The sequence below is a fragment of the Boleophthalmus pectinirostris genome, unplaced genomic scaffold (assembly GCF_026225935.1).
Source record: "Boleophthalmus pectinirostris isolate CB_2022bp ecotype Guang Dong unplaced genomic scaffold, ASM2622593v1 HiC_scaffold_21, whole genome shotgun sequence".
Classification (NCBI taxonomy): domain Eukaryota; kingdom Metazoa; phylum Chordata; class Actinopteri; order Gobiiformes; family Gobiidae; genus Boleophthalmus; species Boleophthalmus pectinirostris.
The window spans coordinates 30,660,353-30,684,606 of NW_026571175.1; the positions used below are offsets into that span (position 1 = coordinate 30,660,353).

At 39.3% G+C, this 24,254-nt stretch overlaps 1 protein-coding gene across 1 annotated transcript; it reads left to right on the forward strand.

The window, feature by feature from the left end:
* The first annotated feature begins 218 nt into the window (after positions 1-218).
* On the forward strand, positions 219-24,254 carry asns (asparagine synthetase). Its single transcript, XM_020925937.2, has 12 exons — positions 219-322; positions 2,134-2,403; positions 3,777-4,014; positions 5,158-5,343; positions 8,538-8,639; positions 9,123-9,250; positions 10,288-10,414; positions 10,802-10,908; positions 12,176-12,276; positions 14,487-14,568; positions 14,660-14,815; positions 19,500-24,254. Exons 2-12 carry the CDS (start codon positions 2,155-2,157, stop codon positions 19,707-19,709), a joined length of 1,686 nt encoding a protein of 561 aa, XP_020781596.1. The 5' UTR covers positions 219-322; positions 2,134-2,154; the 3' UTR covers positions 19,710-24,254.

Sequence of the window (24,254 nt, forward strand, 5' to 3'; positions counted from 1 at the left end):
CGGCGACTCATTTAAACACTTCCGATCAAGGTGTAGGAAAATACAACTATAATAACTTTACGCCACAAATGAATTATTATATGATTATTTTGTTTACTCAGATTTTAAAACTAACACATAAACATTGTAAAATTGATACAAAGTTAGTATTTGTTGTCAATTTTAGACACATGTAAGGGAGAGGTTTTATTATGAATGGACTTTTTCACTTCCGGTTAGTTTGACTGATAAATATAAACTTTACGTGCGTGTAGCTTTATCTACATGCTTCCTGATACCGCATTAAGATTCTTCATCACCATAACCGACTGTACAGTTACCGGTAAGTTTCCGTTCAGTGGCTTGACATTAAGTTGTAGCTAAGTTACAGACTTTCTGTTAGCCGATCGAACTGTAAATGAATTGAAATACTAAAGTCACGTTTATGTCTCCCACTGATCACTCAGATACATTAATTCTAGTTTCAACCGAATGTAAAATGTTTTATCGTTAAAAATGCTAATAGACATCTATGTCGAATAAAAATAATATTTATTAAAAATATTTAAGATGCTTACAGCAGGTAATTTTCTACAATTTATTAATAGTAATTTATAAAGAATAAAAAGTCTGGGGGAAAAAAAGTCTGATTTTCAAGGCCACGTGGTGCTAATGTACCATGGGTAAGGCATCTGATCTGTGAATGTCGGTAATCCTGTCTGTCGTAAACTTGGTGCGCCCCAAACTATTACAGTGACATCCCAAAAAGTTAATTTGCATGTCAAAGCATGTTTTGGGATGTTTTAGGTGTTACCGCATCTCACCAGATGGAAAAGGTTTAAGGTTTTAGTGACATACTTCCTTTGCCAAATCAGTGGGCAGTGGGGCAGGGAGTGGGTACTTGAATGACTTTCCTGGCACACAGATGAAATGTCAGGGCACCGTGGCCTACATTTAAATCTTGCATCTTGCTTGATTCAGGCTATTTATTAACATAACCAGGGTCACCAGGTTTATCTAAGACCAGTGGTTTGTCCCTATTTTATACAAAACATGTCCCAGTGGTCCCTGTTTTTGACCAATTTGATCCCCACTGACAGTAAAGAGGAGGATATATTGTAATTTGTTTAGCTAAAATACAGAAAACTGTACTTGAAAACGACCATAAAGCAAAAAAAATGCACGAACCCTTAGATTGACCCGTGACCCTTAGATTTTACTGACCCACAAGTGAGTCGAGAATGTTATGTGGTCTTTTCACAATTTTATTTTTATCAAACATCCCCACCCGGGTGTGTCCCAGTTTTCATGATTTTATTATGGGAAATTAAATTTGTATTAGAACACTTTGTACACTTTGAATTGTACAAATAACACAAATAAGGATCATGAGTTGCTGTAAAGTTTAAACCAATACTCAGCTTTTACTATAGTCATTATCCCACCACTGCTCATACACTACAAACATAATAATTTGTATTTGTACATATACAAATGTATAATTATGTCTTATTTGACACCAGTCTTTTGCTATTTTTGCTACTTATTTTGAACTTATCAATAATTATATGTTTGCTCTTTCTCAAATGGGGTTGAGTATCATTAAGAAGTTGCTGATAAGATACATAGGCCACGATGCATATCTCGATAAAGTGCACTTTCGATTCGATACAATATATTTCAAATCGATTTGATACGGTTCAATAAAAAATAAAGGCTAAATCATGGCTGTGATATTAAAAGTCTTTGTTAAACCACTTCTTGTGCAAAGTTCATATGAAACACAAACATTTTAATCATCAAAACAGTGAAAATGTCAAATGTGTCGCATAAACGAGTTTCCTTCCTCTTACAACGCTACAGTTTTGTTGCTTGTTAACAAAATAATTAAAATTTATTTAAGATATACCAAAAAATACTCTTGGCGATGTACCGATACAGCAGCCCACGATATCAATACTGTATCATCACATTAAACAATATGATATTTTGATATTTTTGCACACCCGTATTCTCAAATAATTTCCCCCTGTGGATCAATAAAGTTTGTCTACTATTAACCCACTATCGCCCTTAGAGGATTAATTAATTGAACTGAAGCATTTTAAATTTAGTTGCAATAATGATTTTCTATAATTTCCTTTTTGTCCCCAGTTAACCCTTTGATTCGTAGCCATGTGTGGAATCTGGGCGCTGTTTGGCAGTGATGAGTGCCTGTCCGTACAGTGCACAAACGCCATGAAGATCGCCCACAGAGGACCAGATGCCTTTCGCTTCGAGAATGTCAACGACTTCACCAACTGCTGCTTCGGCTTCCACCGCCTCGCCATCGTGGACCAGCTGTACGGCATGCAGCCACTGCGAATCAAGAAGTTCCCCTACCTCTGGCTCTGCTACAACGGAGAGATCTACAACCACCTCACAGTATGTCCCAGCACGGTCAAAGTCGTAGAAACCTCAAAACATGGATGAGAAACTTCACTATGCAATTTCAATCCATTTTATTTATATAGCACATTTTATCACAATTCTCGAAGTGCTAGACAGACAAATTAAGACAGAAAAAGACAGTAAATCATAAATAAAAACAATGCCAAAGATTTTTAAAACTATGAAATTAAAGCCACTTAAATAAAAATGAATAACAAGCGCAATCAAAGAGAGCAACCTGGTCCCCCATGAGGCATCAGTGGGGTCAGTTCATCACCACAGAAGCAGCTTATGAGGAGCCCAGCCCATATTACATGATCTTTATGTCCACTATGGAATGTGTGTGTCTGTACAGGCCCATGAACATTTGTGTGATATTGGTCACACATAAGAATGTTTGTGTCCATATTTGTTAGTTGTGTGAGTGTAGATCAGTGTGTTGTGTATCACCAGAAAAAGAAGAAATGGGAATTATTTTCGTTCCAATTAAAACGGCATACACTCAAAGAGAAAGGAACTGTTATAATTAGTGATTATCTCAAAAACTATTAATATTTTACTATACAAATGCATAGAATTATTAATAGATAATAATTTTTCGGAGATTTTGAGACCACTCCCGTTGCTCTAGCTTGATCCTTCATGGAGTTATGACCAAAAACGTATATTTGGCCTTGGTTACCTTGACCTTCAAGTGACCATGACCGGTTTTAACCTGTAACATCCAGTGTACCGTATTTTCTGGGCTATTAGGCACTCTGGATTATAAGGCGCACTGTCATTAAATGGTCTATTTTCTAACTTTTTTTCACAAATAAACGGCACTGGACTTTAAACGAAACACAACAGTTGGATGAGTCAGTGGGACTTTGTTTGGGGTGTTCACGGTGACTCTGGGCTTTGTTCAGTTGTGGTGTGTAGGGAGGGTGCTGTCTGGGACCGCTGGATTGTCGGCGTGTTCGCAGTGACTCAGTTGTGTCTAGAAGTGGCACATTGCACTCACTCTTCCGTTCATTCCTCTGTTCCGTTCCTCGTCGGCGTGGAGTGATGAGTGTGGCTGTGGGTGTTTTTCGCTGTGCGGTCACTGTCCGCTCTGTGCATGTTTGCGTGCGCTGTGGGTGGTGCGGCTACAGAGCAGTGGGTGTGTACTGCTAGAATACAAATTTATTGGCAAAAGGGCGTCTTGAAAATAAGTGATTAAAGATTTTTAAACAAGCACAAATCAGTGAACTGGTGTGGATGAACAACTATACATGTATATAATTAAAAGCTCTGAAAAGTTGATTTTGCATAATAGGGCTGCTGTAAAGTTTATTGTGAGAAAGTCTTCAAAATATATCCTAATGAATGTTTTCCACCACCCACAGCTGAAGAAGCAGTTTGACTTCGAGCACCAGACCCGTATGGACGGGGAGGTGTTGCTTCACCTGTACAGCCAGTTCGGGGCGCAGAAGATGGCCTCTCTGTTGGACGGGGTCTTCGCCTTCATCCTTCTGGACACGGCCAACCGCAAAGTCTGCATCGGACGAGACACGTACGGAGTCAGACCCCTCTTCAAACTGCTCACCGATGATGGGTTCCTGGCTGTCTGCTCCGAAGCCAAAGGTGACAATGGAAAGAAGGTTCTGGGTTTGATTCTATCTGTGTGGAGTTAGTATGGTCGCCCCGTGTCCAATTTCCCCCAAAACATGCACCATAGGTAAAATTCTCCAGCTATAAGGTGACTTGCAACAAGCTTATGGAGCTGGGTCCCGTTGCATGTGAAGGATTGAAGGATGGGTTAAATGCACAGGAAAAAGTGCCCTAAGGGGACAATAAACTGTACCTTTATCTACCTTGAAGAATTTCTAACTACGTGTAATAGGGATGCAACGATATGGTTTTCCCACGATTCGATATGTATCTTGATGCCTTGATGTCTTTCTGGCACTAAAACTAAGTTATATTACATAGAAATGTCTAAACAGACTGTTTTCTGACTAAAACTTATAAGAAAGAGTCTGAGAAATCGATTGCGTACATCGTGAGTCGCGTCGTGGGTGCTTATACGAGCGCATTTGATTAAAGCCGATGTAAAGCTCTTACAACCCAGCTTGTTGGGGTCAGGGAAGTAACAAAAAACCAAGATGGATAATGGAATAAATTAAATAATGTTTAATTAACAGGAATGTGAAAGATAAATTAACAAAACAGACTGAAATATATACAGAAAATAATCTAAACTAAGAAACAAAACAGCAGGATTAATGAGTTTTGTGCCACAAAACAGGTCACGCAGGTTTATACAAAAACAAGTGATTAAACTAAGGGCTACACCCAAAACTAAAACACAAGTGCCCCAAAGTAAACCACATAAACTCACAAACAGAATCAATTAACAAGTTAAAAAAGGCACAAAACAGAACTAAACAAAAGTGTCTTAAAACAAAAAAAGCCAAAAGCGATTCTGAAGTATTTAAAAGTTAATATCTTTGTAATTCCTGAGTCTATCAATGTAAATTAAAAAGTGATTGAAAGATAAAAACCTACCTCTGTTAGAATATTTCAGCTCTAAGTCCCTATGGAGCTGTTTTCTTGCTGCATTTGAAGAGGAGACTGTGATAACTCTTTTCCTTTCGGACCAAAATAAATGACAACAAGCACTCATGACATGTGTATCGAATCGTGAGACCATTATCTAACGATTCGCTATTACATCGAATATCTTTGCATCTCTAATGTGTACCTGTTTTGTTGTTGTGCTGCCAGGCCTGACGCAGCTGTCCCACACCATGTCCTCTCCGGTTAATGTGGAAGCCTTCCTCCCTGGACACTTCGAGGTCTTTGACTTGAAGCCCAATGGGAAAGTCCAGTCTATTCAGATGGAGGCTTTTCACTGCTGCACAAAGGAGCCTGCCCACGCCATCTACGACTCCGTGGAGAGACTGCCCACAAGTACAGTTTACTCTCTTTTTAAGCATGTACATTTGTCTTTTTGTAGTTGTAAGTACCATATTTTCCGTACTATTAGACGCGCTCTTAATCAAAAAACGACTGCACGCCCCACAATCCAGAGCGCCCTATACACGAATCCACTCGGGTGTCCCAGCACGACTTCAGTAAACTACAAAACCACATCACAGTGACCGCAGAGCGAAAAACACCCACAGACACACTCATCACTCAACGCTGATGAGGAACGGAACGGAACGGAGGAACGAACCGAAAAAGCGAGTCAAATGTGCCACTTCTGGACAAAACTGAACAACTGAGTCACTGCAAATACGCCGACAATCCAGCGGTCCCAGACAGCACCCTCCCTACACGCCACAACTGAACAAAGCCCAGAGTCACCATGAACGCACCAAACAAAGTCCCACTGACTAGTGATGGGCGAATGGAGCCTCGTGAAGCATTGACACCTCAGTCGCAATATTGTCTCAAATTTTCGACGTGTCTGAGGCCTCAGAGAAACACTGACCTCTAGTGGACAAATTTAACCATTGTCACGGTCAGGTGTCTCAGCATCGATGAAGTATTGTTAGTGTAAGACAATACTTGTGTGCAGAGCGACACCGCACCAACAACAACAATAATAAAGATGATTTAAAATAATATGTAAAGAGCAACATAAATAGCAGCTGTAAATAAGAAAATAGGTGTGACCTTGTTAAGTGGAATTAGATCAAAATGATCCCAAACCATGGATCGCTTTTTTCCACTTGTAGATGCCATCGAAAATGAAACAAATGCCTAACGTCACACAATACTCCTCACTACCCAACATTTTTAAGAAATATTGGTGCATCTTTTATACTGTAGCAGTTTAGCGCTTGTCAAACCACGGAAGTGCGCTGAACACTCTGAAGGAATCTGAACCAATCGCAGAGCCGAATATTCCCTGAGCCAATGAAACGCTTCGATACACTGAAGCAATTGACACACAGAGCGAAGCAGTAGGAGGAGGGACGCTTCCACACTTTGGTCACGTGAGCGGCTGCTGCGAGACGAGCTCCGAGGCAGCGCTTTGGAGCAATTTGTTAAAGAAAGAGCGAGACGTGCTCAGGAGCTCCGACTCATTTACCCATCACTACCACTGACCCATCCAACTGTTATGTTTCGTTTAAAGTCCGGTGCGGTTTATTTGTGAAAAAAGTTTAAAAATAGAGCATTTAATGACAGTGCCCCTTATAATCCAGAGCGCCTAATAGTGCAGAAAATACGGTAAAAGATGGACATAGTAACCCACTAGATGCTGCGTTCCAAATAGGAGGTGAACATTTACAGTGAAAAATTGTCACTGCTGCTGTGAGCCTCGTCAGTTTGTTCTTTAAATGTTCATATTCACCCACTCTACATGATCCTGGTGTTTTTATTTATATGTATACAGTCTATGCTACACATTCTCATTTTAAACCTTCTAAAATTGAGATGCAAATTAGATTTTTTTATGGCCGAACTGGACGTTGAAGCATGGATTGTGTGTAGATGCTGTGATCAATAGTTCACTTAACGTTAACAAGAGCGCAGAAGAGAGACGCCTGTGCACATGAGCTCCCTCTTACCACAGCTCATGATTGATTTAGGTGTCAATATGGAAATCATGTTTGCTTGGGCACCAGTGGACACTCCCATAGAACACATGCAAACCACACAGCCGTCTCTCAGCATCATGACAGCGAATAATGAAGATTTAAGCTCCTGTATTGCACTAAATGGACTCGTGTGAGCTTTAAGTCATGTTATAATGTTGTTACCTCATCAAAAACAGACCTGGAGTTGGGTTTTCTTTTCATTCACATGTTTGAATAATCCTTTATTTAGTCTGTTTACATCTCCCAAGCTCAAAATGCTCTGTTCCACCCAGTAATTTTCAAGTGAACAGCCCCTTTTACCTTTTGTCACGATTTAAAAGGAGAAGCGCACAGTTGTTTAATGTAACAAGAACAAAGACCAGAAGAAACCAAATCCAAAAATCCAAAATAGAAACTTGCAACAGACATGATACTGACAATAGGCTGTAGTCACGCTTACATCACAAACCAGGAAGACGTTTGGAAACATGCGATTACAACTTCCGGTGCGCTCTGTTCGTGGTTAGTCTGACAAAATCTAGAAAAAAAGAGAAAATGTCCCAGTTTTCTCCATCTAAATGTCATTGTAGTGCTCAGTTATGTTCAGCTAATCAACAATTCCAACCATACCTCAGTTTTCATCATTTCCCCACTGACGCACAACTCCGAGCGCACTGGGTACATGCGATTAGAAGAGATGATGCAAATTCAAGATGATTCCAAACAGTACATACGTCTGCAGTCTTTATTTTACCACTGATCATATTTACGTCAATGGGTTTGATCACAGTCGGTCGGCGAGCCCAGTGTCAGGAACTACACCGAAAGTTGTCATGAGATGTTTCCAAACGTCTTCCTGGTTTGTGGCGTAGGCGTGAACAGAGCCTATGGGCCACCAAAGGGCAGAGGAGAACACAGAGTATATATGCACGCTGGGGAAACAAAAAACTACAAGCAGACAGGACAAATGTCAAATAAAACACCAAGGGGACACTATGCTAAAGGATTAAGATAGACCAAAGCAAGAACCATGACAGTCTGATGAGGTTCATTTGGTCTTCCGATATTTTATGTTATTAGGTTCTTTTTTCAGACCAAGGATTTGTTTTCATACCTGACAGTTTCGACTGCTCACTAGCGGTCTTCCTCAGAGTCACGTGATGTTGCTGTTACTGAGCAGTCGAAACTGTCAGGTATGAAAACAAACCCTTGGTCTGAAAAAAGAACCTAATAACATGAACCATGACACTTTTTTAGCTTTAGTTCAGTAGAGATTGACAATTCCAGGTTGAAATCTTCCAAATGATTCTAGTGAAGGTGTGTGTAGTTTAAAAACACAGTGGAGCACATCCTGTATCCTGTGTTTTCAGTTTGAGAGAAGAACTCTAAATATCTAAATCTAGTTTAAATCTGCGGGGTTTGCGTGTTTAAACATGTGTGAATGAAACAAAACACAACATCAGGTCTGTTTGTGACGAGGAAACAACATTATAACATCGATCAGAAACATAGGCCCTTTAATAATTACTCATATTGTTGTTGCATTTATTTTATCTGCTGATGTTGTTAAATCAGGTTTTGATGAGGAGACGGTGAAGAGTAACATCAGAGCTCTGTTTGAGAACGCTGTGAGGAAACGGCTCATGGCTCACCGCAGAATCGGCTGCCTTCTCTCAGGTACGTGAACCACTGTCTTATCATCTTTTACTGATGTAAGCGCGTCTGGTAAAACCTATGAACCTATGGTGATGTGAGTCTTCTGTTTTTGGAGACTTTCTGATCCCAAGACCCATGTAACTCTCCCAATTTCTATAGTTTTGAGTCACAGTGTTATGACGAAAGTAAAGTAACTGCGGAATAATTTTATATAAACAAAAAATTCAGACATTCCGAGACTTTCTGGGCCAACTGCGATCAATAAACAGTATTTTTACGTCATACAGTTTTTTTGGCCCATCCAGAATATTGATTGAACTGATATTTGGAAGATGATAACCGATCCAGAATTTTTTTTCAGTATTAGCGCCATTGTCTGATACCAGTATGAGATTTTTGCATCCCTAGTTTTTTACTTACTCGTCTTAAAAATGACAGATATAGTGAAGGGCACTGTGGTTGTAGTGGTTTAGTAGGATTCATAAACTGTATTTGTGTTGTCAGGGGGTCTGGATTCGAGTCTGGTGGCAGCTACTCTGGTGAAACTGGCCAAAGAGGACAAACTGCAGTACCCCATCCAGACCTTCTCCATCGGCTCAGAGGACAGCCCCGATGTTCGGGCTGCTCGAAAGGTTACATTACATTTACCTTTGTTTCATTTTTTTTTTTTTGTGGGTTGTGGTTTATTTTTCATAGCATTTGTCATTACATTTATTTGTCATTACATTTTATAATCAGTGTGAAAAATAATCTACATATTGGAAAGTTTCATTAATATTTAGCATTAAAAATATCCTACAGTGTATGTACCGTATTTTTTGGACTATAAGTCACTCTAGAGTACAAGTCGCACCAGCCAACAAAATGCATAATAAAGAAGAAAAAAACACATATAAGTCACACTGGACTATAAGTTGCACTGTTTTGGGGAAATTTATTTGATAAAATCAGAGACCAGGAACTCACATTTCATCTTGAAACGCAAGGTATAATAAGAAAAATAAAACAGAGAACAACAGACTGTTACTGTCACATATGAACAGTTCTTCAGATAATTATAGCATAAACAACAGAACAGAACAATTTTACCAAACTCTCCATCTCACTCAGAATCACTAAATCCATTGAATTCTTCATCCTCGGTGTCACTTCTGAGCAACTTCACGACCTTCGGAGGTAAACAGAGCACCGCTTCCTCTTCTGCGTAGCTGTCGTCAGCATCAGGTCCAGTTAGAATTATTTCAGCCTTCATGAATCCCGACAGGATTGTTTGTCGCTTTGTCCATTCATCCAGTGACTTCCGGGAAAGTTGCATGGTGCATCCTCCCAGTTGCTGTGAAGCTGTGTTCTTCATCCCCGCTTTTCCCCAGTCCCTCACAAGTTTCTCGCTCACTCCAAACTTTCTTTCCGCTGCTCAGTTACTGTTTTCGGCTGAATATTTCACTACTTGCAGCAGGACAGAGGCTTTTTCTGGAGGAGACATGCGCAGTAGAGTGAAGTGACAGGAGCAGCAGATACTGACACACAAGCCTGGAGCCTCTCGTGGATGCCAGTGTGAAAAGTTTAATATATAAGTTGCACCGGAGTATAAGTCGCAGGAAACACCCAATCCATGAAAAAAAGTGTGACTTTTGTCTGAAAAATACGGTAATAGTTCGTGTGTTTCTAGGTGGCTGCTCACATCGGCAGTGAACATCATGAGGTGAACTTCTCGGCGGAGGAGGGGATCCAGGCTGTAGAAGAAGTCATCTATCACCTGGAGACGTACGACATCACCACCATACGAGCCTCTGTGGGTGGGTAAAGTCTCAAAAATCCACGTCTCTGGTTATGTATCACAATGAACGTACTGTGGGTTAAAAGAGAAAAAAAAATGAAACTGAAAATTCTATAAATGTAGTCCATTTTGTGAGGGCTTTTTTTTCCTTTTTTACGACCTTCTGTAGTATTTTCCACTATATGAACAATCTGCCTAAACATCCGTGTGCCCAGTGATGTGATACAAATGTGTCTGGTATGTGTCTCCTTCCACCTCAGTGACTTCTCTGAATAACTCTGGAATTTCCAACTTTAACAGACACAAAAATGCAGATGGTTGTAAAGTTCCTGTGTGATTCTTTACATTGGTCATATAATATAATAATATAGTATAATATAATCCTAAATATCTCTTCTTGTTGTAGGTATGTACATTGTGTCTAAGTACATCCGGCAGAAGACGGACAGTGTGGTGATCTTCTCTGGCGAAGGGTCTGATGAGCTGACTCAGGGATACATCTACTTCCACAAGGTTTGATGTCAACTCAGATGAAATATACCGTATTTTTCAGACTATAAGGCACCCTGGATTTAAAGGCACAATATCAATTATGTTAATTCTCTCGTCTATTTTCATACATAAGGCGCATTAAGTGAAACAAACGGACGACACTTGAGCTTGATCCTTTAGTCCAGGCGTCCACGATCCATTGGCAGATCGTGGCGCAACTCACCCGGCGTTGCCTCCCTGTCTTGGTGAATGTGGATTGTGAATGTGAATGTGGGAGGATAATTTAAGTTTGTTTTTTATTTTCTACGAAGAGAACTCAAATATACATTGAGTAATAATGTGTTTAATGCAGCTTTGCACATTAAACATGTTTAATTTTACAGAAACGAAACTTAAAACCACATGGCTAACTCCTGTGCCCTGATGCGGTCTGCTACTTTCGGACTCCGCGATACTCCTGACTACAGTAGCCGTAATGCTCCGACAATCCATCAAGTGGTGCAGCTTCGTAGCTTACCAAAGTCGTACTTAAACAATTTGTCAGATTTTTGAGAGCCGTCTACCACAAAAATCGGTTCGAGGTCAGTTAGCACAACCAGAATTAATACATAAGGCGCACCTGATTACAAGACACCCTGTCGATTTTTGAGAAAATTAAAGTATTTCAAGTGCACCTTATAGTCAGAAAAATATGGTAATACAAATTTAAAGTGTGTAGACATGTTGCTTTACTAAAGAAGGGTTATTATGAAAAAACAGTCTCTCCTAGGCTCTTCTTACGTTTAGGAGTACGAATCCACATACAAAGCTCTGCCCACAAGCCTATGTCACCCATTCTCCAATGCCATTTTTAATACATAAACAAAAAAACAATACAGTACAACATGACAAACCTGATGGTCTGTGCAGTAGTTTCATGAACGGGAATATGAAGCGGGTAAATAAATTCCTATTCCGAATATAAAACTCGGCTCCAAATTCACTCCTATACCTGCAGTGTGAGTTCATTGAGCGACTATGAGAGACGCCCCACTCCCTTAGTCCACTTCTTTATACAGTACTGGATTCAGAGACAGTTAAAAGCATTTTTACCACTTCAAGAGACAAATTCTGTGACAAATATGCATGAATCATGAATGAAACAAATATTACAGCTTTTTTAACATAATAACACAATATGACGGTTCAGAGGCTCAGACTGAGTTCATTTGAATACGTCCCTTTTAAATCTTGACGTTGTTCCTTTCAGGTTTCAGTAATTATTAAGTAAAGTGCCTGTTGTTCTCAGGCTCCGTCCGCCAGAGTGGCGTCAGAGGACAGTATACGACTGCTGAAAGAGCTCTACCTGTTCGACGTGCTTAGAGCCGACCGCACCACTGCCGCACACGGGTATTTATTTATTTATTTACTTTATTAACACCTCTGCACATGGGTAAGTTACACATTTCTATTACCTCAGGACGTCACGTGTTCTGATAAAAGACCAGCAGAGGGCGGTGTTCACTCACTTTTCTTTTACTGAGGCTAGAACTGTTTTTTTTTTAGTATAATATTAAACACTGTGCATACTTTACTTTATGCTTCATTTGTGCTTTTTTGCACCACAGAACTCATTTTAAATTCAGAGTCTCCGATTGTTGCAGACAGGGCCCCTCTAACAATATTTTACACTGCATGTAAAGGAATATGTCATGTTTTAGATTAGATTAATTTGTTAGAACAATACATTTGTTTGATACTAATATAAAGAAACATGGACACATTTAAAACTGGACATCCTTTGGGAACCCCTGCAATTCTTCTGAGGCCCTCCAGGTGTCCCCAGACCCCACTTTGAGAATCACTAGTGGCTCTTTGGTTGACTCTGACTGGACCCTTTAAAATTATTTGGGATTAAATGAACATATGTTATAATTTTACCTCATGCATGGACTAAAGATGCATTGGTTTCATTTTAAAGGTGTTTTTATATGACATTTTTTGTAAGGCAATCTCACTTTTTCATTGCTTAGTCATAACATAAACTCTTACTAGTCTTACCAGCTCATCAAAACAGTGATATTTACTGCTTTTTATAAAGAAAGACAATTAATATTTTGCAGTTAGTTAAGCATTGATTTAGTTGAGGGGAGCATTTCGGCCCGGCGCTGTACAGTAGTTGCTGTTTCTCATGTGGCCCCATGGAAAAAAATAATTGCCCATCTCTGACCTAGAATGCTCCACAGTACGGCAGCTCATCCATGTTGCATATTAATACTTGGCAATGAAATGGAACTTGCAGTTGTAGAATCTGGAAACCACCAATTCTAAATATCTCAAAGGTAAATTAACACATGTTGAACCTGATCATTTCTATTCGTGTCTAGACCCAATACCTCACTATTCAATTCAGTTCAAGTTTATTTATATAATACATTTAAAACAACAAGCTGACCAAAGTGCTTCACGTACAAGTCAACAAAATATAAGAAACAGTTACATATACATATATACAGATAACATGTTAAAATTACATGAAAACACCAAGATAACCTGACTATCTAAATGCCAGGGAGAAAAAGTGAGTTTTCAGTCAAGTCTTAAACTGCTTTACAGACTGAGAGGATCTAACAGAAAAGACTCTGTCACTTCTTGTCTTGAGTCTAGTTTTGGGCATGACCCACTGGAACTGGTCGGCTGATCTCAGGGCTAGCCAGGCTGGCGCCACCTAGTGCCTCCACTCAATTTCATTTCTCTCCAGCGACTAGATCAGGAGTCAGAATACAATAGACGGTTTGCAACAACCCCGGAAGTGCAAGTTCGGGCACCTGCCAATCAGCGAAGAGCCATACATTCTGTGTTGTCAACGATTCTCGAGATTAAGGATTTAAAGCCGGAACAAAGAGAATGTTTGGTGAATTTTATCAAGGGAAAAGACGTTATTGCCCTTCTTCCTACGGGATTTGGGAAAAGCTAAATATACCATTTAGCCCCGTTAGCAGCACATTACATACATCATGACCAAATAGCAGCGATTGGTTAAATTAAAAAAAAGTACCTGCTTACCGAAAAAATCCTAATGCTGCGAGGTCAGACGGTTTCCACAGAGTGAAACCAGCTAATGATTCAGGCTAATACCTCACTGTATTACAACACAAATCTGTATTTTAATATTTATTTTCGCCGACATCACATCAGTTTTTTTTTTTTTTAGTTTTATTTATTTTAAAGGGACAATGCATATTCATGAACATACGCTTGTAAATACGTCAGAGAGATAGAGACATAAAACATAAGAACATAAACACAATAGACAAACACACAAGCATGACATACAACACTGACATTTATATAGGAGCATAACACTAGTGGTTACAGATCTGGTTTCTCTTAAGCCATCATTTCAGATTAATTTTAAATGAACTGAATGTGGTGGAGCCTCTTATTGTAGCTGGGATGTTGTTCCAGATTTCTGTGCCCTTGACTGATTACACCTGTTTACTGAATGTTGTGCGTCTATCTGTATTAAATATTACTGGCTTACAGAATCTGAAAACTACCAATATGTGATGTTCTACTATACTGGAACACAACATTGACTCCTGTATATTTCCTTTCAGTCTGGAGCTGCGTGTGCCGTTCCTGGACCACCGCCTGACTGCGTACTTCCTTTCTCTGCCCGAGGAGATGAGGATCCCCAAGGTGAGAGTGGATTTACACCTCTGCTGTCGTGTTTTTACTGACGTGTATCTATGGAGCCCATTACAGCACAGTCCTGTCCTTTTTTCAACAGAACGGTGTGGAGAAACATCTGCTGAGGGACTCTTTCAAAGGCCTGGACCTGATCCCAGAGGAGATCCTGTGGAGGCGTAAAGAGGCCTTCAGCGACGGCATCATGTCCTCTAAGAAGTCCTGGTACACGTGCCTGCAGGAGCACCTGGAGTCTGTGGTAAACAACATAAACATGCCCTTTTCAAAACCTCATCCCGACACGTGAGGTTATAGTTTGTATAGATTGATGCGCCACCGCGTCGACTTTAAACAGGGATGTTGTAAAGAAAGGTGGAGGTGAAATGTAAACGGTCATATACTGTGTTCCTGCACTGCACTCAAAGCACTTAAGACGGAAGTGCCACACACACACACACACGCACACACACACACACACACACATTGTGCTATACAAGTCTATGCAAAGTGCTTTACCGAATAAGAAATACATTAAAATCACAATAAAACAAATCAAAACGTAAATAATCATCACAAAATCAAAAAGAGAGACAGACATTAATTACATAAATTAGAGAAATGCGTTCCAAATACAAAGGCAGTGAGCATTAAGGATTTAAGAATAATCGGAGTATCGTGATATCGTATCAGAAAAAGTCTCTCAATAATAAGAAAGCCTGTCTTTATTTATATAGCGCTTTTCACAGACATTTTTGTCACAAAGACGCTGTATAGATCATTACATTCAGCATTATTCATTCACTCTATACCTGGTGATGGTAAGCTACTGTTGTAGCCACAGCTGCCCTGGGGCAGACTGACAGAGGCGCGGCTGCCATGCCAATCTGCACCAACGTTCTGGTCCCTCCGACCACCACCATCACTCAAACACACACACATACTAGGCAATGTGGGAGAAGTGTCTAGCCACTAGCACCAGTGCTAATTTCCACTTGTTGTCAACTGTTCTGGAGACCTGTAGCATGATTTGGGTTGATATCGTGGGCCATCACAATATCCAATCCAATCCAACTTTATTTGTATAGCACATTTTATAAACAAAACAGTTTCCAAAGTGCTTCACATAGCAATAAAAAACATTTTACTTAAAAAAATCTGCAGAATTACAATGTAATACATATAAGCAGTATTAAAAAGTAAAAATACAATAAAAATAAAATACAATAAAATAAATACAATAAATAAATAAAATTAAAAGCCAGAGAATAAAGGTGGGTCTTAAGACTTATCATAAAGACTTAAAACACTGCACGTGGGTGATGTTCGGATGTGGGGAGGCAGAGCGTTCCAGTTTGGGGCTGGTCACAAAGAAGGTCTGGTCCCTCTGGTTTTAAGTCTCGTTTTAGGCCCCACGATCTGGAGCTGGACCTTGGACCTCAGCGCACGTGCGGGGGTGTAAATTTGGATGAGGTCCAAGATGTATTGTGGTGTCAGTCCATTCAAAGCTTTAAAAACAAATAATACAATCTTAAAATCAACTCTCAAATTAACAGGAAGCCAGTGCAAAGACGCAAGAATTGGGGTAGTATATCAAATCTCGTGTCTTTGCTCAAATGAATTGTTACGTGCAGCAACAGCTAAAAGAAACAGAGAGAACTACATAGACCAGGAGTCTTCAACGTTTTTCAGGCCAGGGACCCCAAAACTGATGGAGAGCTGGAGTAGAGACCCTCTACTATATATATGACATACAATTGTGTTTTATATTAAATTGGGCCTAGAGTCTCATATAAACAGCTACTGTTATTGTACATTTAATACTGGAAGGTATTTCATTAGCCAGACTGACGCCACCTAGTGCCTTCGTTCAATTTCATTTCTCTCCAGCGACTTGTTCAGGAATCAAAATACACTAGACGGGTCGCAAAAACCCCAGAAGTGCAAGTTCGGGTCATACATTCTCTGTTGTCAACGATTCCCAAGATCGAGGATTTGAAGCCAGAATAAAGGAGGCGTGTACCTTCAACAGCCTCACTCCTGATTGGCTGTTTGGTTTCGTGCTCAGATTTCCAAATATGGTCCCTGGTTGCAGATTAGCCGCATTAACTGCTGTCCCTGATGAGCTTCATTTGGTTGCAGCTGAACCTATGCACCTCCAGTACTTTAAAGCAGTGTTTCCCAAACTTTAAAAGTCACAAACAAACCAAACATATTTTAAAAGTCACAAACCTTCGCGACCCAAGTCCAAAGATGTTATTCGTAAATGACAAAATCAAGGTGGATTTGACCATTATTGAACATTAATGAGGATATTTTATTTATACGAGTGATCGTGTCTCTGAACAATTAGAATTATTCAAGTTTTAAACAATGAAAAACAACTGGTCATTGAACCAGAAATAAAAGGATCCATAAGTCGCCTATTTGGACATTAAATATAGAACATTTCTTTTCCTTTTCAACATTCAATTGAATAACAAAACTGGAACAAAATAGTCAATGAAATTATTACAAAAAGATTAGAAATGATACAAAACATGTCTTAACATTTAAATCTACATGCAGATAGTGACAAGAATCAAAAACAAAAATCTCTTGCAACTCACCTGATGGTTGCAACCCAGTCTTTGGGAAACAAAGCTTTAAAGCTCTATTACACAACGGTCTTGATACAATAAAGACCCATACCTCCTGATGTACAGTGCGAAATGAAACCCAGCATATGCAATGTAAATCTGTAAATTATGCATATTATATTATACATATTACACTGTAGTTTCAAAGAAATAATGTTCCAACTTTAGTTTCAGGTATTATTATCTTAAAAAGAAATAATGAGAATCTCGACCATGCTGTGAGCTCCAGACCTGCAATCAAATAAACATATAATTACAGCAGTTATGACACTGTCCCATCTGCACACTGTGTACTCTTCATACATAACATACTGTACATAACTGTGAGACTCCATATCATAGAAACGCCGTGCCACGGTGACACTTCTGCTCTGTTCAAACAAGGACAAAAAACTTAAAAAATATGTGTTCAGTTTCACATCAGTTTTTTATTGACTATTGGCTTGATTTAGGATAAGCTTAAAGATAAAAAATATTGTGTTTACTAGGGCTGGGTATCATTTAGAAGTTTTCGATACGATACATAAGTTTATACAGTGATTTTTCGATTCAGTATGATTCGATACGATATATTTCAAATCCATTTGATATGGTTCAATAAAAACTAAAGGCTAAATCATGGCTGATTAAAGTCTTTGTTAAAACACTTCTTATGAAAACACACCCATTTTAATCATCAAAACAGTGAAAATGTCAAATGTGTTGCATAAACGAGTTTCCTTCCTCTAAACAAGTAAAAAAAACTGTAGTGCTGTAAAATAATTGAGTAAAATATGCCAAAAATTACTCTTGGTGATATATCGATACAGCAGTCAGATATCGATACTGTATCATCACATTAAACAATACGATATATCAATATTTCAATATTTTTTTGCACACCCCTAGTGTTTACTGATAACAGCTGTGATGCTGATTTATTCTTAATTACAAAAACATTGGACATGATGACCAAGTTGTTTGTTTTAATTTCAGCCTCACACGACTGTATCTTGTGGGTTCCAAGTTTTAATGCTGAAATTCAGTTTGTTTAAACCTAAAATGCCTCTGATCTGAAGCGTCACCATGTAAACCCCAGCACCTATAGACAATCATGAGTCAGTGCGTCTGCTGTTACAGTGTGCAGAAGATTGATAATGTGTCACTCTGAACTGAATCCTACACATTATCAAACTGTTATGTCCCCTATATCCAACAAGGGACACAACCGTTATAAAACAATTATTGGGACAAAGTTCAGTTTGGCAAGTTTTATTTTGAGGCCAAACATTCACCAATACGTATACAAAAAAAGGCGTGTGCCAGTTGTGCCAAATAAAAGAACTGAAAATATAACAAAACAGGCCTAACTGAAAACTAGGCTACAAAAGTAAAGAAATCAAATAGCGTGGTCAATCTGATCTCAAAAAGAGAACCTGGATACTTTAATACAACAAAGGTGGCAACAACTGATAAAAGTAGTGTGTCTAACAAAGAAAAACTACGTGGTGCAAGGTGTCTAGGGATCCCACTTACCTAACCAACCTCCCAACCAAACAATACCTGATGAGCAGAGGTAGCATAATAGAGAGAGAGAGAACAGCAGTACACAGCCCTTTTTAAATTGTCCTCTCCAACCTGATTGGCTGGTAGCTGGCCAATCAGAGCTCCAGTCAGGTCCTACCCACAGCACCTGAACACAGACAGCGCAGAGACAGCAGTACACACTACACACACACACACAAATGCTTGCATGTAACACAGACTGTGGTGACTCTCGCTGAAAGAAAACATAGAGTATCATGACCATTATTTGAATCTGATTGGTCATCACAGCATCACAATAGCGGAAGAAGCCAAAAATAAAATTAAACAAAGCTCTTATGCACGGTTCTCACAAACTAAATAGTCTGTATTAATGCTAAAATAGGCTCAAGTATGTTTGTGCACATCCCCATGTTTGTTTTGTTTTGTTTGAGCGCTTCTTCTTAGACTTCAGGGCAAACTTCTGTGACGTGATTGGTCGCCCACCTCTTAACCGATACAGCAGGCGCCAAGTTGGATTCTCATTTGTGAACTCAGTAATATCTTGAGAATCCACCTCCCTGAGCTGGATTATAACATGCTGACCATAAACTGAGCATGAGAAACACGTGTATGTGTCGTGTCTCTGCAGGTTGAGGCTCTGGAGACACAGACTCAGACGTGTTTATGGTTCCATTTGTACTTTATATTAACTTATTAAAAGAGCAGACAGTTCCTTTTAATTTGACAGTTCTAGTGAATAAAGTATTTAGGCCGTTTATAACTGTGTCTTTATTTTTCCAGGTGAACGATGATGAGATGATGAAGGCTCACGTCACATTCCCCCACAACCCCCCTCCCTCCAAAGAGGCCTATTATTACAGGCAGGTGTTTGAGAAGCACTTCCCCGGACGCGCCCAGTGGCTCTCTCATTTCTGGATGCCACGCTGGATCAACGCCACGGACCCCTCGGCCCGCACGCTCAGCATCTACAAACCAGAGAAGGACCAGTGAAGCCCGCTGCCTCCCCCTGCTGCTCGGGAGCTGCTTGTGTGCAAGTGCAATTAGACTGTTAGTGTCGTACATCAGGTTTACTAAATTTTCTCTACATCCTGTTGCATAAAACTAGGTGTTGATAAACTGATGAAGGACCGTTATAATCCTAAATCAAGCTTCTAGTCTTAGTGTTTTGTCAAATATACCTGGCGTTGGGTTTTGTTTCAAGTAGGCCTGTAACGATAACAGATTTTGCTCGATGATTAATTGACCAAGAATTTATTGCGATAAACGATAATATTGACATTTTGAGACCAATTTCAACTAATATAATGATCTTGGAATAAAAATGCAAATACACCCTTTCAAAGATCAATAAACCTTACTTTCTAAAGAACATTTAACACAGAAACTGTAAGACAACCAAAAAATATAGACTTGAATAAAACAAACTTGATAATATTAGAACAGCCTAATGTAGTCTGGTTTACAGCAAGGACACTTGAATAAACCATTGTTGAACCAAACACAACCAAAACAATAAATAAAATGGAACTGGAACTGTAACTGTATTGACTTCCATTGGAATAATGTGTCTCGTCACTCTGTGGCTGCTGCTGTGAGCCTCGTCATTTTGGTCTTGAAGTTTTCGTATTAACCCGTGACACAGAATCCTGTTTCGCTCTGAGGGAGCCTGTGTCCTGTCTGGTATCATGTCGGTTTCTTGTAGGATTTCGGGATTTCGGGCTGTCCCAGGTCGGGGCGGTTTGTGTCGATCGGGGTTGGGTGTGCGTCGGCTGTTGGGGTTTGAGACATTTCTTCTCGTCGTTTGTGTTTCGCTCGCTGCATTTGACACAAGTGGCCGTTAAGACGTGTCCCACTCCCTCGTGTTGATTCGGCATCGTGACTTGTTTTGTCACATGGCGATGAACTGTTTTGGTCCTGACGGCGGCGCTAGCTTGTGTTGCGGCATTTTCCTCACTCAGCATCCGCTGTGTTGTTAAACAAATAATCCGTCTAGTCTGCGCTGGCACATTTATTCAAGCGCCATTAAACGAGTTAAACAAGAGGAGTCAGAGAGCGATAGAAGCCTTTTGACATTCAACCTCTTTGAGAGCGAGAGAGAGACAGAAGAATCGTACGATTAATTGATTTATCGGTTATCGTTACAGGCCTAGTCTCATGTTCTTGAGCCCACTGCTGCTAACTGTGTTTTTGTATGCTTAAAATCAGGGGGAAGCTTTAACTTTTTTATTTTTAATTTTTTCTGACCTTAAAGCTGCCATCTGTAAGTTTGTTCGATTTTGTTTTTTTGTTTTTTTAACCAGTAAATGGCAGCTGTGAAACCTGTTCCTCCCTCCCTCTCCCCTCACCTTTGTTCAGACTCCATTTCTCAGTCTGCAGACTGCGTACTCGTGTAGTCCCAGGTCCAGACTTGTGTCGCAGACTCAGAGAATGGACTTGAGGAGTTCACGAGCACACACACTCTCACACACTCACACACACACACACACACACACACACACACACACACACACACACACACACACACACACACACACACACACACACACACACACACACACACACACACACACACACACACACACACACACACACACACACACACACACACACACACACACACACACACACACGGATGCTCGGCTCTCAGCTTTTGGGACAGGTGGACTTAAAAATAAAACTCATGCGGGTCCTCGCTGTAATCTAATATTACATTTTATTTAAAAACATAAAAATATTTATTCTTTGAGCGACCTGCAGATTTAGACTAATTATGGTGCTGCTAATTAATATTTAAAGAATTATAAAAGAAAATATAACTAAAAAAATAAATAAATACATTAAGATAAAAAAAAAAAAAAAGCTTAGACTAATTTATTCACTATTCAAACTGAGACACACTCATATTTCATTCATATTTTAATTTGATATTATATATTAAGCTCTGAGGAAATAGAAGCAATGAGTAGTTTTAGCAGTAATAGGTAATTATATATAATAATTATAGGTCTCATAGTTATATAGTGTTTCCAAATGTGATAAATATGATAGGACTTTCAATATAATATCACTTTTGCTGATTTCGGACTAAACTTTTCAGATACTCTGTCTATCACAGTCATGGCCAAAACTGTGGCACGTTGGCATCTGTTTGTCCCATATGGGCCCGGGGAAGGTGAGTGGGTGAGTTTGAGCAACACAGGCTGGCGTACCTCCTCCTTCAGCTATTGTTCAGAGTCTGCCATAAAGTTTTAGTTTTCGTAATGTTTCTCACCATTCAAAGAGCGTGTTGTTCAGGTGAAACTGTGACCATCCTCAAGTTATAGATGGATAAACCTTTTTGCCTGGCGACCCTTGACCTTTAAATTACTCTGGGTTACCTTCACATCACAGAAATTTGAACATATTTTTAACATTTCACTGCTGACGCTATAGAGGCTTTGCACCGTCACGTGTCCCCATGGCAACGGTAACTACGCCGCCATGACACCGGGCACGTTATGCCATTGACTTCAGCAGCATTGAAGAAACATGGGCAGGTTTTGTTGTGTATTTGGGTGTTTTAGACGCTCTGATAGGGATAAAACGATTCGTTTCTTCACTGTTCCTCTGGAAATTACTCATCAGGAGCTCAAACAAGGGAATTATCGAAAAAAAAGACAGGAATTATGGCGAAGAGATTTCCTATGGTAACATCAAGACACACTCATGTCACTTTCATCAAGGTATTTGCTTTTTAAATTGTTTCATAGCTTATTTAATGAGAGAAGCACATTTACTGAACTAAAATTTAAAAAGAAAACATTTGCAGTGTGAGTGGCAGTAGAAACTGTATCTTCCAACGCACATATAAACATGTCACTTGCCGTAGGACCGGTTTTCTTTATTGTCTTGCTTATCCACAACTGTGTCTTCTAGAATTAATCTTTTCATGGCCGATTCTTTAGAGGTTCGACTCAGACTCTTTGACTCGTGCGCCATGTTGATCATAGGAGCCCAGTGTGGGTTTGTTGAATCGTAAACTAATGCGGGTTTTCCTGGATAAATTTATGAAATTTTAGTTCAGTAAATGTGCTTCTTTCATTAAATAAGCTATGAAACAATTTAAATACTTAGGGTGTCTTGATGGTACCATTGGAAATGGTAACTTTATTTCTACACCCCAATTAAAATTTAATGTCCTTTAAAGCCACAGTATGGAACTTTTAAGCCAAAACATAGATTACGATAAAATGCATATGTATATTTTTTATTTGGTTGTGCTAATTGGTCTGTAAAACTCCAGAAAACATGCACCCTGAGCCTTATGTGGCCTGATGGAGGACTAATCTTTCACATTATGTCATAACACGTGTCTATCCCTATGAAGAATGTTCCGTAGTATCGTTTTAACTTTCTGTGTCCTTAGAAACGTGCAGGTGATGTGTAATTTCTGAATGAACCTATGCAGAATTACCTCATTTTCATTTGATTACCACATGATAATTAAGTTTTATCAATATGTAAATGCAATGCTGCTAATTAAAAATGTATTTCTATATGGCTGATGAGCTCTGCCGATATTTTGGGGCAGATACGTGGAACCGATTTAGTATTTTTTTCTGAATTATCCAAATTTAAATATAGTACAAACTCATCCACAACTTTCCTTTACTTCAAATTGTGTAGAGCAGCAAATTCACAGAGGCCAAAATTAAAAACCGGGACATTGTGGGCCAAACTAAATATTTATTGAACAATTTCATCAACATCTGCATGTTTTCTCTTCTTTTGAGATACGTAATGTTAAACCTTTTCTTATTAAAATAAATGTTTAATAATAGTTTTGCTTAAACATTGAATCTATAACAAGCATCATATGAAATAATAACATTTTAAATAAATAATGTCTCTATAGTCTATCTGTAGCCGGTGGGCAGCTCTAATATATATTTGATATGATCTCACAGGCCAAATATAATTACCGTATTTTTCGGACTAAAAGATGAGTATAAGTCGCAGGAAACACCCAAACCATGAAAACAGTGTGACTTATAGTCCAAAAAATACAGTATATCGTGGGCAAAATGTTATCCCCAGGCCTGAGTTTGACATGTCTGGTGTAGAGTCCAGTGTAGGCACATATTTACAATCCCCTCTTTGGACTGAAGTGTTCAAATAAAGCTTTATGCAGATATTGACCCTTGCTGGAGATTTCTAGCTGATAGCTGATACTCTAAAAAGGGCAAATATCGGTCCTTTATATCGATCTCTAGCTGCAACTGTGAATTCTTAATGCTTTCTCCAAAGGTCTAAACTTTCTGTACTGTTGGGCTTGTGAACATCTAAGCTTTTCTCACTGATGCTGATTCATATGTCAGGGCCGAAGAGCCGCCGTCACCCACATTTCACTGCTGAATGAGGCTTAGTCACGCTACACTAACAGCAGTCATTGTATAGTAGCTCAATCATGTTTCTTTTCACTCTTTTTCATCAAGTGGCTTCATTTTTTTTTTATGTCTCGCTGACCACTAAATTAAATAAGTTTGGCTACGAAAA

Coding starts and splice junctions, on each gene's coding strand:
- asns (XM_020925937.2), top strand. CDS start 2,155: ATGTGTGGAATCTGGGCGCTGTTTGGCAGTGATGAGTGCCTGTCCGTA. Junction 4,015..5,157: donor TGTCTGCTCCGAAGCCAAAG/GTGACAATGGAA, acceptor TTGTGCTGCCAG/GCCTGACGCAGCTGTCCCAC. Junction 10,909..12,175: donor GATACATCTACTTCCACAAG/GTTTGATGTCAA, acceptor TGTTGTTCTCAG/GCTCCGTCCGCCAGAGTGGC.